Source organism: Pogoniulus pusillus, chromosome 8 (assembly GCF_015220805.1).
Source record: "Pogoniulus pusillus isolate bPogPus1 chromosome 8, bPogPus1.pri, whole genome shotgun sequence".
NCBI classification, from domain to species: domain Eukaryota; kingdom Metazoa; phylum Chordata; class Aves; order Piciformes; family Lybiidae; genus Pogoniulus; species Pogoniulus pusillus.
In genome coordinates this window covers 33,711,514-33,728,204 of record NC_087271.1, presented here as the reverse complement: position 1 = coordinate 33,728,204, position 16,691 = coordinate 33,711,514, and the positions used below count along the sequence as shown (strand labels likewise).

The following is a 16,691-nucleotide window of genomic DNA, read 5'->3' as shown; positions in this document are numbered from 1 at the left end:
CCAGACTTTGTACTCAAGTGTTTTGTTACATAAAACATGAAATCCTTTGTGCTGCTGGAAAATAACAAGCTTTCTTAACTTGGTACATCTTCAAATGAAACGGGGAAAATATGGACTTCATCTCCTCATTCCATGTCTCAGAATAATTTTCTACAGCTGTAGTACTGTCCCAAATGGCTGATTGCTGTACATGTCAATGCACTTCTCAACTTAACCTCGTGTGCCTCTGACTACTTTAAATTAGCTTTGCAAAACCTTTCTAAATTAAAAACAAAAACCCACCAAACCCCAAAACCCCCACCCAAACAAGCAACAACAGAATACAACCAAGAGGGGAAAAAAGTTACATAAAGCACCTTGAGAAATCTCCTTTTTAGATGCAAAATTTGACCTTTAACTTTTTTTTTAATTATAATTTAAGTATTATTATTTTATTGGATTGCTGGTAATATCAATGAAGGAATGCCCAAGGGCACAGTGGCAGTGAAGTACTTCAGCCTCCAATCCACCTATTTCATACTTGTACATGAGACACACTAAACCACAGTGACAATGAGCTATATGCTTTCCTTTGTCAAAGCACTCAGATACTCAAATATCAAGAGAACTAGTGATCAAACCTTATTAGAATGATTGTTTCAGTTTGCTCTCACCCAAATGTCTAAAACACTTATTTTGCCACACCTCTTCATCAATATTTACAGTTTATAAAATACAGGCTGTGTAAATATTTTCTCCATAGAAAATGTAACAGAGTATTTTCATTAAAAGTCCAAGCATCATTTCTGTAAGCAGTCTCATGATAAAATGTAGGCTGTATCAAGACTATGCTGATTCCTCGATAAAATTACCCACTAAAATGCCCCAAACAAAGTTTTAAGTCTTAAAATCTACCACTGCCTTAAGAAATCAGATATAATTTCTCTGTTATTTATTTTACCTTATAAATCTGTGGAATGACAATGTAGTAGTGTTTGTGCTGTTCTCCATTAAAATTCTGTAGTTGTGCAGCATACTCGTTTTTGTTTTCATCGGCCATATGTGTGCGCAGGTTTAACTGTTGCTTAGCCTAGTAGGAAAGCCTCATTAGTTCAAACATGCCTTGTGCTTTTCAATGACATACAGCACTATTTTGATTTAATTTATCAGCTGGGCAAAATACCTAATAAAAAAATAGTCAAAACTGACAGTCTTATAACTGAAAGATAAAGAACGTGAGAATGGATATATACCAACAGTCTACAGATACAATTTGTTCTATATACACAGAGTGGTCCCTTCAGCCACATAGCTTAAATGCATGTCCTAAAAATCATGGAAGTGACTGACACTGACCACATATACCACAAGATACTCAATAGTAAGCCTGCCTGTTCGAGGCAGAAAGTCATCATCTCAAGAATATAATTTTAACACTAATGAAGCACACTCCCTCTTTACACTGTCATATATATTTTACAGCAGCTCTGATTTTGCACCTAACAAAAAAGTGTATTTTATTCACAATTTATACACTCAAACATCTTTTTTCCAGTAGTGACAATAAACATGCAAGTAAACTACTTTTTATAACGGAGAGTAAAGATGTAAATGGTGCTGCTCTCACCTTCTCAACATCAGCCTTTGTCGCATTAGTGTCGTTGTCCAGTCTTTCGTAGCTCTGCTGTGCCTTCTCAGCCTCTCTGCATTCTCTCTCAAATTTCTTTTTGCTCTATAAAAGCCACAACTTACTGCTTCAGCAACCATTACCCCGTTTTGGAGATATAGTGCAGTATTTCTGAATTCTAAATATCAAAGCTCCCACTTAACTATCAGAAATTCTCTAGGTACCTTTGAATAAACACACTGTTCACACAGGAACCAAGTCTCAAAAATGCTTTTCCATTTAGAACTTATTACCTTAAAGTACTAGCAAGGAAACTATTGTAATTTTGCTACAAAATATCAAGTGATCAAAAAGCAAAATAACTGAAGATCCACAGCTAGTTATAAAGAAACAAGCCCAATTTCTAGCCTGATTTCAATAAACTAAAAGCTAGGGGGCAGAAAACTTAAATCTGGACTTGTAAGAACAAAATTTTCAAGCTCCCTTCTATCAATTACTTGAATAAATTCAACTACATTACTTTGAAAGTCATCTGAAGGACTTATCTACATTGTAAGATCTTGACAGATCTATCCAGTATAATCAGTATTCACATCAGCTAGCCCAGCTACAAGCAGCAGGAGACAGCAGGATTCCATCTACTTGATCTTCAAATTATCCAGCTGTTGTTGAGACAACTGCTGTAGGGAAATATGCATCTCAAAAATTAGTATCTCTAGAAATGAACTAGGAACAGAGATTGTGAGTGAGAGAGCACTGCTCTCCTGCTTCAATTGAAGGCAGTTGAGGCAAATGGCCCTTAAAAGCTGTATGCATTTAGAAGATTCACTTTGCATTCAAGCAAATACAGTACACTGCATCACAACTGTTTAAGGTTAAGTGTGGGAATTGTATTGGTGAAGAGTGACAGCATGTAAAAACTATCACACTGATCTTCTGACCATGACTTAAACTGCTTGATATGACACTGAAACAAGGCACTGATTACTTGGGTCCACAACAAGAAAATAGAAATTCAGCTCTCCAATATTCCTTCATAATAATCTGGAACACACTTGGTCAAATTTTATATTTTCTCATCTATAACAGCAAGTCTCTCAAGAGAAAGGAGCTTATAATCAGTTCTAGAGGCATTTGATTCCTGCATTTCTTTGTTAAAACTTAAGTAATTCTACCTCCTGAAAGTGTACATTGGTACTCTTGAATAGACATCATGTAACAAGCCCACAAACTCAAGTTAAATACAGTGATTTAAGATTTCATATTCATGTCAATAAATTACACTCTAGAGCAAAAATGAGAAGCAACCAAAGCATCTGTACCCACATGGAAAATAGATTCCTTTATGCTGGATAAAACCCAAGGCTTCAGTGAAACACACATATGAGATGTTTATAGAATACAGACCTACAAATCCATTGAACTGTATTTTGGATGTTACTAAGTCTGATCTGAACATTCATTAATACAGCTAGATGTTAAAGCCTATGTAAGACAGATGACAACAGTTCCATTAGGCTGTATATTACTGTGTTTGACAGAAGAAAAAAAACAAAGCAAACCACAAACTCACATTATCCATCTGTTTCCAGCACATGTCCAGATACTGCTGAGCCTTTCGCCCTTCCTGAAGATGCTAAAACCACCACAAATAAGTTTAATTTACATGTATTTTTAGCACTCTTACCATTAATCCCTGCTGACACTCTTTGTGGGAAATACTGCACACCAGTGCTTTTTGGAAGACATTACTGATGATATTAGAACAGTATCAAAGATGAAAATTACAATGGCAATAAAGTGATTAGTAAGCACTATCTCCCAAGACCTTAGTTTAAGTAACTGCAGTAAACAAACCACAGAATAACGTTAGTTTTATGTAGATATTATAAAACCTACTGACTGCCAAATTCCTGGAATTGGATAAATAAATGCATCAATTCAGTAGAAGCCATATCCACTTTGCTAACTTATTATCAAATAAAACCACAGAAATTACCATTTTTCTCTCGGTTTTTAGATCATGAGAATATCTCATCAATTCTCCATAGACTCTGTGTCCCATTTCTTCTGCAACTACCTCTCGTTGGCCTGCATAGTCATTCAACTCATTAAGGATGTTAAAAAAGGCAATACATGAAGTGAACCTGACAGAAAGCAGACAAACACACACATACAAAAAGTGAGACAGGGTTTTTAGCATAGTCTGTGCTCCTGATTCAAGGAAAAAAAACATACATTTGTTACAGTAAACCTTATCTTAATGTTAATTGATCTATAGGAGAAAAGCAAGTTGGGAAAGCCTATTTTAAGCCTAGCATGTACTGTATGTTGCAATGTCTCTTCAAATACACTTTATAAGAATATGGATTTTTGTGGATGGAAAAGAAAGAAGAAGAATACTACCTGGAAAGCCCTGTGGTATAGTGGTATCTCCTAAGCTGTCAACTGAGAGGCCTGAGCTTGGGAACGGATACGTACGTCCCTAGGCTCGGAGGCTGAACTTGCTGCAGAGATGATGTGCTTGGTAGTCTTGAGGGTGGAACATGCCAATCATAGCACTCAGAACAAGTTTGCTATCAGCTCTGGAGACAGCTGCCTGTTTGCCTGCCCACCTCTTGGTTGGAAGTAAGGTGCCACTATGGCTGGCACTAAAAAAGGGGGAAGAGGAGGGGCAAAGGGTAGACAAGTGTGTGTGGAAGGGAAGAAAGGAAAAAAAAAACAGGCACCACATTAAAAAATACATCTTCCTCTCTTTTAACTATGGAATACTGCCACCTCCATAGGCTTGGCTCTGGAGAATTCAAATGCCATCCTAGCACTACAAATCCCATTTCCTGTGGTACAGTATCTTTAACTAGTTAAAAGAGCTAGAGAAAATCCTAGGCACTCTGTACACAGCCTGTGCTCTGGCCACAATCTGAAACTTGTGCACTTTCTTTCTAGGAGTTACTACCAAAGAAAAGAGGAATTAATCTTCCCATTAAAAATTATTATGGACAGCAAAGCAAGCACCTCTCTGACAAACAATCATCAAGCTGTTTAGCACAAATTGCACCTCCACAGTTAAGACATTCACTTACTCTGTCTGGAGTCAATATAAGTCAATAGTTTCAAGAGCTCTTCTTGCCAAAAACAAGAGCATTTTGTGTACGCTCAAGCATCAGTATACAAATGCATAGCTACATTTGTATTGGTATGCAAATGCACTGAAAAGCTCTACTAAACTAAGCAAAAAAAAACCCACAGGCTAAGGCCACATTTGTTTTTCTATCAGAAAAATAATGAATGGCTTTTCTATTAGAAAAAAAAATAGTACTAGACTGTACGTAGCATACTAAATTTCTGCTTTCAAACTTTCAGCTATCTAGAGGTTAATTTGGAATGAAGCATGCACAACCTGCCATGTTTACTGCTTTAAAATATTAATCGAAGTAAACTCAGGTTTCATGCTTAAGTATAACAGAAGTCTAAGAAGCCAAGCATAATTATTTTGTTATATTAGCCAATTACATCCTTTATCTTAAAAATAAAACAACATCTCAAACAAAAAACACCACCACACAACTGCCCCCTGCCAGCAACAACAACAAAAAAAAACACACCAAAACCCCCCATGCAAACAAACAAACCAACCAACAACAATAAAACACCCAATAAGAAACAACCAAAACCCATAAAAGGACAGAGTATAGGAGTGTACAGTACAGTAACCCTCATTTCTTATACACAGAACTTGAAATACACATTTTTACCTGGGTTCCTCATCTTTGGGTGAACGTTTAGGACAATACTTCTTAACCAAATTCCTATTAAGGAAGAAGCAAAAGAAGATGGTATTTTAGTGTCTTTTCAAAAGACATACACACAGAATAAGCTATTTCTGTTTAAATACTTCAAGGAAGAAACTATTCCCTCTGTCATCTTGTAAGGGCCCTTCAGATAACACAAGGCAGAAATCTGCCATCTTCAAGTCGCTATGACCTAAACCAAGTATTTTAAAACCCCTAACTGCATAGTGACCAGATATAAAATATCAAGTTCTTTATTTAACATTCTTTTCACACATGCAAAAGCTAGCAGACAAGAAAAAAAAGAAAACATGATCACTGGGTAACATATATATAGCACACACTGTATGCTATAGCCATAAATGCAGAATTCCATGCCTGGATTAAGCTTTGGGTGTACACTTAGGTTGAAGGCTTTAACCACAGCATCTCCAAATCCTCAATAATGATATTTCCAGAGCAGAAGAGGCATTTCTTTTCATAAAACATGTTACCTTTTGCCCTACCGAAAGTGCTGTAAATATCAGGGGTTTGGAACAGAGAAAATCTCTGAAATACGATCCATGGGACCAGCACTTTTTACAGCAGTGTCCAACTTCTCAGAACATTTTTATGAAGGCATCTGCTTATCATACAATGCAGGAACAGCACCAAACATACAAACCGCACCATCTACTCTAGAGTATAAATGGCACAGGCATACACGAACAACCACAGAGTATTTGCAGTTACATACACTGCTACAAACATCCCAAATCCTGCGATGAACGAGAAGCCATGCGATTGTACAGACAGGAGAGGTAAGAGGAGAGAAGGTCCAGTGATTTTTAAGATTCTTATCTTCCTCTATGTCAACCTCTGCTTTAAACTTCCAAGCAGACATATTTTTTCCAGCACAAAATTGTGTCTTGACTTACAGTATTGTTTTTTCTGACAGCAACGAGGTCTTGAAAAATGCTTGAAATTCAAAAGGATACATGTTGTCAGTCTTAAAAAAACAAAAGGTATCATTTCCTTCTCAGTTTTAGTAGATGGCTATTCATACCTTCAATTGATTGCATCCTTTTTATTTTTAGAACTGCCAGCTATTTCTATAAAACAGTAACATTGAAACTAACTCTGCTACAGTTCCTTTTCCTCTCCCTGTGAGTTTGTCATTTCACAAACAACAACAAATCCTTTTTTGTCCAGAAGAAAACCAGGCAAGACATAGGATTTTTATCACATTGCTTATCCTCAACCTTTGTGCTTTTTGAGGTCAGAAGTGAAATGATGGGTGACAATGCTGGTAAGAGGTCTGGAAAACATGACCTATGAGGAACGGCTGAAGGAGCTGGGGTTGTTTAGTCTGGAGAAGAGGAGAATGAGAAGGGACCTTATTGCCCTCTATAACTACTTCAAAGGAGGTTGTAGTGAGGCTGGAGCTGGTATCTTCTGAATTACTAATGAAAGGACAAGAGGAAATGGCCTCAAGGTGCATCAGGGGAGGTTTAGGTTGGACGTTCAGAGGAAGTTCTTTACTGAGCAGGTGGTCAGGCACTGGAACAGGCTGCCTAGTGAGGTGCTGGAGTCACCATCCTTGGAGGTGCTTAAAAGGAGACTGGATGTGGCACTTGAGGCTATAGTCTAGTGATCAAGGATGCTGGGATGAAGGCTGGATCCTGGTGGTCCTTTCCAACCATAGTGATTCATAGTGATTAGATGCTGTGTTGAGGGATTTGGTTTAGTCAAGGACTTGTCAGTGTGAAACTAATGATTTGACTTGATGACCTTGAAGGTCTTTTCTAATCTAAGAAATTCTGTGATCAAAATCCTGCTAGTAATGTTTAAATTGTAGACCAGATTGCCTGTTACTTAAATTATCAAAATAACACTTAACATCCCAGCAAAAAATAATGCATAAATTATTTTTTTAACAGCCCATAACTAGAAGCAATAGGATGCTGACAATTTTTTCACCCAGATCTCCCTAAATAATCATACCTTCTCTAAGAATAAAAAAGCCCAAACAACAAAATACATACACACAACTTAATGGTTTTGTTGAAGAGGTATTTGCTTTGAGCTTGTCAGGGAAGAGTTTTTGAAGTGTGTTCTTGAGGAAGACCTGGATTATACAAGGCAGAGTTTTGGCTTTTAACTGGCATGAGATAAACTTCACTCAAACTTCCACACTGTGAAAAGGGATGGTATTTTGTAAAAAACCTGCACCCCCACCACTACAGAAAATAAAAAAAAGGAGAGGGGCAGTGTGGGAAGATTTTATGAAACAGAGTAACTTCAGTTGTTACAAACTATGAAGCATCTTATCACTAAAACAAGGCTGCTAATCCTGCTTCCATCTGAAATAAACAAACTGCACACATTTCCTTTGAAAGTCCTATTATCTCTACAGTACAATGATACAAGTAGTGAGACTATGTTCTGGCATGCTGAACAGGAGCCAGCAGTATGCTCAGGTGGACAAGAAGGCCTAGAGCAACCTGGACTGTATCAGAACAGTACAATATATATGACCAGGGAAGTGATTGTCTCCCTGCACTCAACACTGATGAGGCCACATGTTAAGTGCAATGTTCAGTTTTGGGGCCCTCTCTACAAGAAAGACATTGAGGTGAGAAGGACAATGAAGTTGGTGAAAGGTCTGGAGAACAGGTCTCAGGAGCAGCTCAGGTATCACAGTTGTATAGACTGGAGCAAAGGAGACTAAGAGGAGACCTTCTCGCTCTCTACAACCACATGAAAGAAGATTGTAGCGTGGTTGGTGTTGGTCTCTTCTCACTAAAGAAGTGATAGGATGAGAGGAAACAGCCTTGAGTTGCATCAGGGGAGGTTTAGATGGGGTATTAGAAGAAAATTCTTCACTGAAAGGGTTCCCAAACACAGAAGTAGGCTCCCCAGAGAGGCAGTTGAATCCCCATCCCCGCGGGTGTTTGAAAAAAGCGTAGATGTGGTGGCAAAGGTTTATTAGCAGACTTAGTAGAGTTAGGTAAGGGTTGGACTCAATGACCTTAAAGGTCTTTTCCAATCAAAAAACTCTATGGTGATAGGTTGGACTGGATGATCTTGGAGGTCTCTTCCAAACTGGTTGATTCTATGATTCCATGAAGTATATCACAAAACATAAGCTGAGAATAGGTGCTTAGAACCTTCATCTCTTTTTCCATCATCAGACACTACGATTGGAGAGATGAATGACAATATGATAGTCAAGTCCTTCTTACATCACCACATACTAAGAATCAAACTATTTTTTGAAGTCAGTGTTGACAAATTTTCTAAGAGCTTTCCTAATGGATTCTAAACAAGAATTGATTTTTTTTACCCACTACCATTGTAACATTCAACTTGGCAGGGACTAAACACAGATATTTTGGTCAGAAAAAGCATAAACACAAGGAAAAAAAAAACCTTCTTTGCTCAGTAACTTCCCATGTTTTCTTTTCTCTTACATTTCTGCTTTGCTCCACAAATGGGGAACTCCTAAAATTCACATGATTATTCAGAAGGTGCATAAATGTGTAACAAGCATATGATGCTGTAGCTAAGTAACCACACACCAACTTTTTCAAGGGAAGACTTTCAGAGATGTTTTAAATGAGAAAAGAAAGCACTTAATTAAAAACACACAGCTTGAAGTGCCAGGGAAGAAGGGTCACAAGCACTGCCAGCATGCAGATTTCTTTTCTGGTTTCATTTTTTAAAGTAACAATTTCCTATTTCTAGGAAGAACAAAAGCCATAAGCCTTCCTCCTAATAAAAGTCACTTTCACTAGTCAGTCTTGCCCACCTATCATCACAGGAACATGCAGGTTTGAGGCACTGTGTAACAGGACTTAAGGTTCAATAACACCACAAGGTATAATAATCAAAAGTCAATAAATACGAAACAAAAAGCAAATGAAAAACTCAAAGTGAGTCAGAAAGACAGAAGTCATGTGAAAAATGAAGCATAACTGGTTTTTCCAAGAGGAGGACAACGACAATTAGAAAAAAAAACAGTAAAATTGAATTTAAATCCTCAAAAACCCCCACAGACTGACAAGCAGCTAATATGAGTGTGGATCTCAAGAGTGAAGCATTATTTTAAAGAGAAAGCAGTTAATCTTTAAAGAGTCAAAATGTTCTTTAACATTTTTATCCTAGATGTCTGTCTAAAATCATCAGGGCCCAAAACCAGATCTGGACTACTTCAGAAGAAAGTAGTAATTGCAGACCTTGAGAACTGAGACAAATTCATGAGATAAACTTCCTTAGAAAAGCTTAGATTGATGACACCTCTCTGGAAGTACAATTTAGACTTCTACCACAGGCTATCTTACAGCCATCTGAAAGGAGATTTCATACAGGACTAATCACATTCAATTGTGCTGCTAATTAATATAGAATGTAAAGAACAAGAGCAACATCATCATTACGGTAGAACTTGTATTAAGGTAGCAACTTGCATACTGCATCATCATCTCACACACCACATTATAAAAGAGGCTGGGAAAAAACTTCAAGGTACTTTAAAGCATTTCATATTTATATATCAAGTAATACTTTCAGTGGGGTTCTGAGTGAAAACAGTAACAACAGTAACAAAGAGCTCTATTTACTAACGTCAGCAGCAATGCATCTATAGAAATCATAACATGAAATTTGAGTTGAAGAGCCTTGCAATCACTGAGAAATTGCATGTCTTAGATCACAAAAACATCACTATAAAACATGCCTGCCACATATGTATTGGGATAATAATAAATTCTCGGGTCCAGTCAAGCAGAGATTTGATAAATGAACGCATATAGTTGATGATTTGTGTCCATAGCTTCACATTTGAGCTTACACTCATTTTACATGTCACTATGCAAATTATACTTAGAAGAAACAAAAAAGCACTTACAAACAACGATATGCAGAAGGAACATGAAAATTACATTTGCCTTGATTAACTAGATGTCTCTGGAGATCATAACATACAACTATAAAAGGGAACATGTCAACAGTTCATGAGAAATCATCGTCATTTTCTTTAAACTGACAATAGAGAAGTTGACTGAATTCAGAAATCTTGTTCTGCAGGGTATAAATTCATCTATAACTGCATGTGTAACTCGTGTTACTGCCCAACATCATGGAAGTGAAACTCCTCTGCCTTCTCAAGCATGATAATGATTCAGACAGAATAAAAAAAGCAGTGAATCTCCAGAATTCAGGGAGTCATGATGTCAATTCAAATGTCAGGGAGTGACAGGACATGGGGGGAATGGAGCAAAGTTGGAGATGGGTAGGTTCAGGCTGGATGCGAGGAGGAAGTTCTTCACTATGAGAGTGGTGAGAGCCTGGAATGGGTTGCCCAGGGAGGTCGTTGAGGCCTCATCCAGGGAGATGTTTAAGGCCAGGCTGGATGATGCTGTGGCCAGCCTGATCTAGGGTAGAGTGTCCCTCCCCATGGCAGGAGGGCTGGACCTAGATGATCCCTGTGGTCCCTTCCAACCCTGACTGATTCTGTGATTCTAATTATTGTGTGCAACATGGAAGTAAACAAAACAGACCTTCACCTCACCTCTTTTAAGCAAAAAAAAAAAAAAAAACAACCCACATTCTAAAAACTGAATTACAAAATTCAGCCAAGTGCCCAGTAATTTGGCACATAGTAACATTATTTCTTCACAATTTTAAAATAAGAACCAATTAAAGAATCATACGAAAATGAAATTTGCTCATCTGCAATGCATGCGTCCTGATTCACATTCCCGTAACTCAGTAACAGCTTATAATAAACTTCACCAACACTAGGGTACCACAATACTTTAGGTGACATCTAAACTACAAAAACTTAAGATTTTCCTTTAAATTACCTAAAAAAAAGAAATCAGAGTTCCTTTTTGTCAGAACAAAAAAAAAAAAAAGGCAAGCTTTCTAGACAGGCTTTTGCTCTCCACAGACATTTGAGGTTTCAACAGTTTCAACTTGACTTGTACTTTTCCTCCGTATCAAGAAATGCCTATTAAAGAAGAATAGCAAGGAATGACTAGCAACATTAAAACCAGCAATGGGACACAGTTGGAGGTCTCTTCCAACCTGGTTGATTCTATGATTCTCACAGGTTATAATTTCTGGATCTACTCGCAGATATAAACTGCAATAACTGCGTACAATAATACTCTGAGTTCAATCAAACAGTTCCTCATATGAAGTACATGCATCAGTTGTCACCTCTAAGACGACTCAGAAGCACTGTTGCACTTGGGAAGTCTCATTACTAAGTTGTGACAGTACAAAAAAACCCCATAGATTATCAAATGCAAGGGTATACACCAAGTGAAAGTGAATTTCTGCCAGGACACAGACTCTACTTTGTGACAACTGCTATGAAAAATTCACTCACATTTTTATCTTGGGATTTACAAGAATAAGATCCATCAACAATATCAACAATGTTCTTGGCCCAGACTGAAACCATGACAAAAAAGAAATGCCACCATACATCAATGACACTGGTTCCCTCATTAAACTTGTTTCTCTCTTGTCTTCCATTCAAGTACTAAGAGAGCCACTCACTGTACTGTTGATAGATCTACTAAGCAAGGGAACAATAAATCTCAGTCGTAAAGTTCATTATGAAGAGATGTTCAACATTATTTCTCAGCTCCTATTCATTACAGAAGGAAAAAAAACCATGAACTAGAAATTTTAATCAGACTTATTAACATCTACTTCAGAATACATATGCTACCAGTATTAAAATTCACCATAAACATAGTCCACCCCCAAGATCCTATCTCTTCAAACTTCTCCTCTGAGACCTTACAGCTGTTTTAGATGGTTAAAAACAGTGTGTCCTCAAGAGCAACAATGGCTGAAATCAAGTCAAAGTCTCAAGACAGTTCATTACTAACAACCAATTCTCTCCCAAGGAATATGCAGACAAGAATATCAAAGAGTTAACTTCAGGAACTGGTCTACTGGCAGAAAATCAGTCAGCCTCTTGTGAGTGTGCTGTCCAGACCCATCTTGGCAGCAGGCAGGAAGTGCATGCATACACTGTACAACACGTGAGCAGCAAGGCTTGTGCTCCCCCAAACTGTCATACTTACAGCACGTGGACAGTCAGTCCAGCCATCTGACAGAAGGTGTACTCGACATAACTCTTTCAGTTTTGAAAGACACTTTGAGAAAAATCAATAGTTGTACCCCAAAGAGTAAACAGCTGAACAGAGAAAATTTCCTATTTTTAGTCAAATCCTGCAGTAAAACATGGTGTTTCACCTTACTAGTTGTGAAATGAACCTCTACACATGAAATTAAGCAAAATGGCATTCGTTCATACTGTCTAAGGAACAGATCTGGATAGATTTGTGCAAATAAAACACACTTCCATTTTTAAACAGACAACTGAAATCAAATCACAGATGGGCTGTGAACTGGTACTGTGCATGCTTCAACCTTTCCTTTACCTCCTGAAGTTGCTCCACACCAGCTCTGGAAAAGTGGTATTTATTGCCTTCCTTTTAAGAACAAAATTCTTTCAGCAAAGTAGTACAGTATTATGTTATGTTAATATAGACAACTGAATCAAAAGAAACAGATAAAAAAAAAATCACAATGGAAATGAGCAGCCTAGATAGAGAACATCCATACCCTCAGCTGTGAACCTCACTACTGCATTTCTGAGGAAAGATTTCTCAACTCTGTATCTAGTGACAACCTAGTTTGCCAGTGATGAGATAATGGAAGACACCAGAGAGAATCTGCTGCCAGTTTCAGTCCAACAAGGGATAGGCAGCAGCTCCAGCTGAATCCCCAAACAAACTCAAAACAGCCAAGTTCAGAGGAGTGTCCTACTTTAAAATCTAGTTTCTCAAGCACTATATTGTGCACCTTTTAGTAAAAATCAATCCTACTTTATTCTGAAGGATGTTCTTCTGTGCCATTTTATTGCAACTACTCCTCTTGTAAGATCCCTATGCAATCCCTGATGGGAAATTCATATTGGACTTAAAAGATCTTTCACTTGGCAACAGCATTAAGTAAACTGGAGATGTAAGATAAAAGGTGGCTGGATAGCAGTCTCATCCAAAGGGACAAGACCAGCTATGGAAAGGGTGTGCTTTAAGGACAGGAAGATCTGCTTTCTCAAGTTCTATTCAATGATTTCAGATTTCTTAATACAATGTAGTGTAGCTCTTGCCAATTCAACCTGAGAAATCAATTAGTAGCGGAGACTTGAAGCTGGTTGAACACCAACACACCAAAAAAATGTAGGTATGAATAACACACTTTACAACAAACGTGCTGATAGCCAGTGGAAAAATACACAAATGTTCTGAATCTTAAAATTTAAGTCCTGAATCTTTTGAGTTAAAAAAATTGAAGGGAAGCTGGGAAGAGAAGGATGGAAGCAGGCAAGCAAGGAAGCTCACAGCCAAATACAATTTTCTGTTTTGAACTGGTAAAGAAAAGCTTCTCTATCATGAAAAAAAACAACCCAAAAACTAGTGAACTTACTCACTCTGTAAATGAAAAATGATTATTAATAACATCACATGACCTGACACAGTATTTTAAAGTAATTGTTCAGAATCTTTCAAGAAGGAAAAAAATCCTTACCTCAGTTGTTTTGCATAGTTTTGCTCAATTTCTATCCTTTCTTTTACAAATTTTGCGTATTTCTCCAAGAAGTCAATGCCCCATTGCGTATGCTTGTCCAAGTTATCAAACTGATCCTTTAGAAACAAAAATACTCAGAATTAGTTAAGAATCACATCAGTACCTGAAAAAGCATATCATTTGAGCTCTGCAATAATGCTTGCAACTTGAATTCAAGTTATATATCAGTCACATGCCAGCCATATATCAGAACAATAAGCCATATGTGCAATCACGCAACTACCTCACTCTGTAAAAAACAATACCTGCACTTTACATTGTATGAAATCTTTGATCACCTTAACAATGCAACTGTGCTTATTTTTCCCCTAAAAATCTTTTATTTCCAACGAGAATATTTTCCACTACAACAATAAACATATAACCAAATATTAATATTATGTATCTAAGAGACTGTTCCACTAACAGAGGTATCTTGTCATTTAATTTAGTTGAGTACAAAAAGTTACTTCTACTCTTATGACTGCCCACCAAAAGAAAAATAATGTGAACTATAGCTGCATGACTACATTGGGTGTAGTCTGCATACAAAAAACATTTACTAAAGCAAATCTATGCACACAGCTCACAATCAGCTCTAACAGAAGACTCCAAAGAAAGTAAACCTGCCCTTAGCCACTACGAAAGCTACAGCAAAGCAAAGGCAGAAACCAAGGAGAAAGTCTAAAGTACCACACTTTCAAACAACCAACACCACCACCCCCAAAAAAACCCCAAACCAACCAACCAATCAACAGAACCTCACCCAAAACCCACACCAATACAAAGACAACCCCACCCAAAACAAACACCACCACAACCTGTGAAGGGTGTTTGCAGAAGTAGTGCAGATTCAGTAGCTTGCCTGAAATTAATGAATTACATCCACATTTAGTATTAGCAATTCAAGTTCAATTTCAACATGCAGTTGAAATGATCTGAAGTTAAACCACAGTCACTCATAAAATGCTGCAGGGCTTAAGACTCTAAGAAAATGTATTCACTGAAAGAGATAAAGACAGCATGACTATATACAACCAATAAGACTAATAAAAAAGAATGTAATGGGATTAAGGCTGCTCTCAAATCCTGCCTTGCAGCTCTTATTATCCTACACCATGGACTAGCCACCACGGCCATTAGTGCCTTGAACACTTTAATCCAAAGGTATATAAATACTACCAACCAAAGCATCCATCCTGTTCCTCTACCAGCAGTGTACTCCTGCCTCTGCATCACCCTCTCCACCAAAACCACAATCATCTTCTCTGACCTATTTCACCAGATAACCATACCAACAGCCAAGAGACAAAAAAAGAGACCTAAGATTTTAATACATTTGGGAAAGCACGGTCTGCATCTCATACTGTTCTGATGCACCTGCTTTACACCAATTAGACATTTCCATACTAAGCATCTTTTATCAAATAAAATTATATTCCTTCTACTCTTTTTAGAAAAGTTGCATATGCATTGTTTTTGTGTGGGCAGAGGGAGATAGTGACCGTATTGTAATATCAAATATATGCACAAAAATGCATCCATTTCCAAAAGACTATTTTTTATATTCCAGTAATTTTTGTAATTGCTCCAACAACATTAACCTGTCATCCAAAAGAAGCTCTCAAAGGTGCCTCTGGAACAAAGCCAACATCCAATATGGTGAACCTACTTCTTTCGGTGCACAGCAGAACAAAGTTTTTGCTGTCCTACATAAATTCCTTAGTCCACAAAGTTTTCTCATCTGGTCTGGAGGTTTCATTAGTATTACAGACACCACATTACTTATGTTTCCAAAAATATAATGAGAGAGGGTGGCTTTCCAAATGTTTAGTCCAAACAAATGAGAAAAACAACAATCAACAACAAACTCATCAAAATTAGTTCTGACATCAATATGAAAGTGGGCTAGAAAAAGGTGAGTTTGTCTGACCTACTGTTCTCCTCTTACATTTTACTACAAGCATTTCGTCATTAACCAAGTATCAAAAACTCTTCCTTTCCTTAATTCTTCTTCATTTGCTTCTAGAAACAGTATGCTTTGTGCAAAGACAGCTCTGCAGGATTAACACATATTCCCATAAAGGAAGAATGAATTTGTTCCCTTCCTATATGAGGAATATGCATAGAACATCAACAGGACAACCTGAACAGAGTAAACCTCATGTAAGAAAAGAATTAAACCCTATTAGCCGTCCTCATCGCACTGCAGACTTTTACATTAGACCAGCTCCTCTGTGATATATGTGACAGTATTCATGGATGTATTAATAATTTCCTAAATAAAGTATGTAAATCATAATTTAGTGGCCCATTAGTCTACATTTATTTGAATTTTTTAAAGTAGTAGTATATTCCCATTTTTTTTAGTGGCATCTAGTTATACACTGCCAATTTTCAGTCAGCAGTTACATTATGCATTTAGAATGAAGTATAGAGTAGGAAGGGTAAGAAAATTAACACCTTGAAGAACTACCAAAGATTACTTTGAAAACTGGCTTACAAATTATCAAAGTTGGATGTCTTAAAATCTGCAGATGATTGGTACATTTGTATTAAAGCCACCACAATAAATTCTCGCATAAACAACAAATTCCTTGGATTAAATTGGACATACTAACATCTCTTAAGTTCTCCATAAGTCAAGTATGTACTAT

General features: G+C 37.3%; 1 protein-coding gene across 6 annotated transcripts in view; it reads right to left on the bottom strand.

Moving 5' to 3' along the window:
- FNBP1L (formin binding protein 1 like) overlaps positions 1-16,691 on the bottom strand; it is a 56,393-nt gene that overhangs the window by 15,864 nt on the left and 23,838 nt on the right. For 4 of the 6 annotated variants that reach the window (XM_064148038.1, XM_064148037.1, XM_064148036.1 and 1 more), the window contains exons 2-7: positions 13,996-14,111; positions 5,362-5,415; positions 3,606-3,753; positions 3,180-3,242; positions 1,607-1,711; positions 941-1,069 (exon numbers count right to left, since the gene is read on the bottom strand). In XM_064148038.1, the coding sequence (XP_064004108.1) occupies positions 941-1,069; positions 1,607-1,711; positions 3,180-3,242; positions 3,606-3,753; positions 5,362-5,415; positions 13,996-14,111 (615 nt within the window). Of the gene's footprint in view, positions 1-940; positions 1,070-1,606; positions 1,712-3,179; positions 3,243-3,605; positions 3,754-5,361; positions 5,416-6,133; positions 6,355-12,482; positions 12,532-13,995; positions 14,112-16,691 lie in introns of those variants that run through there. The other 2 variants (XM_064148040.1, XM_064148039.1) reach the window with 2 other exon arrangements.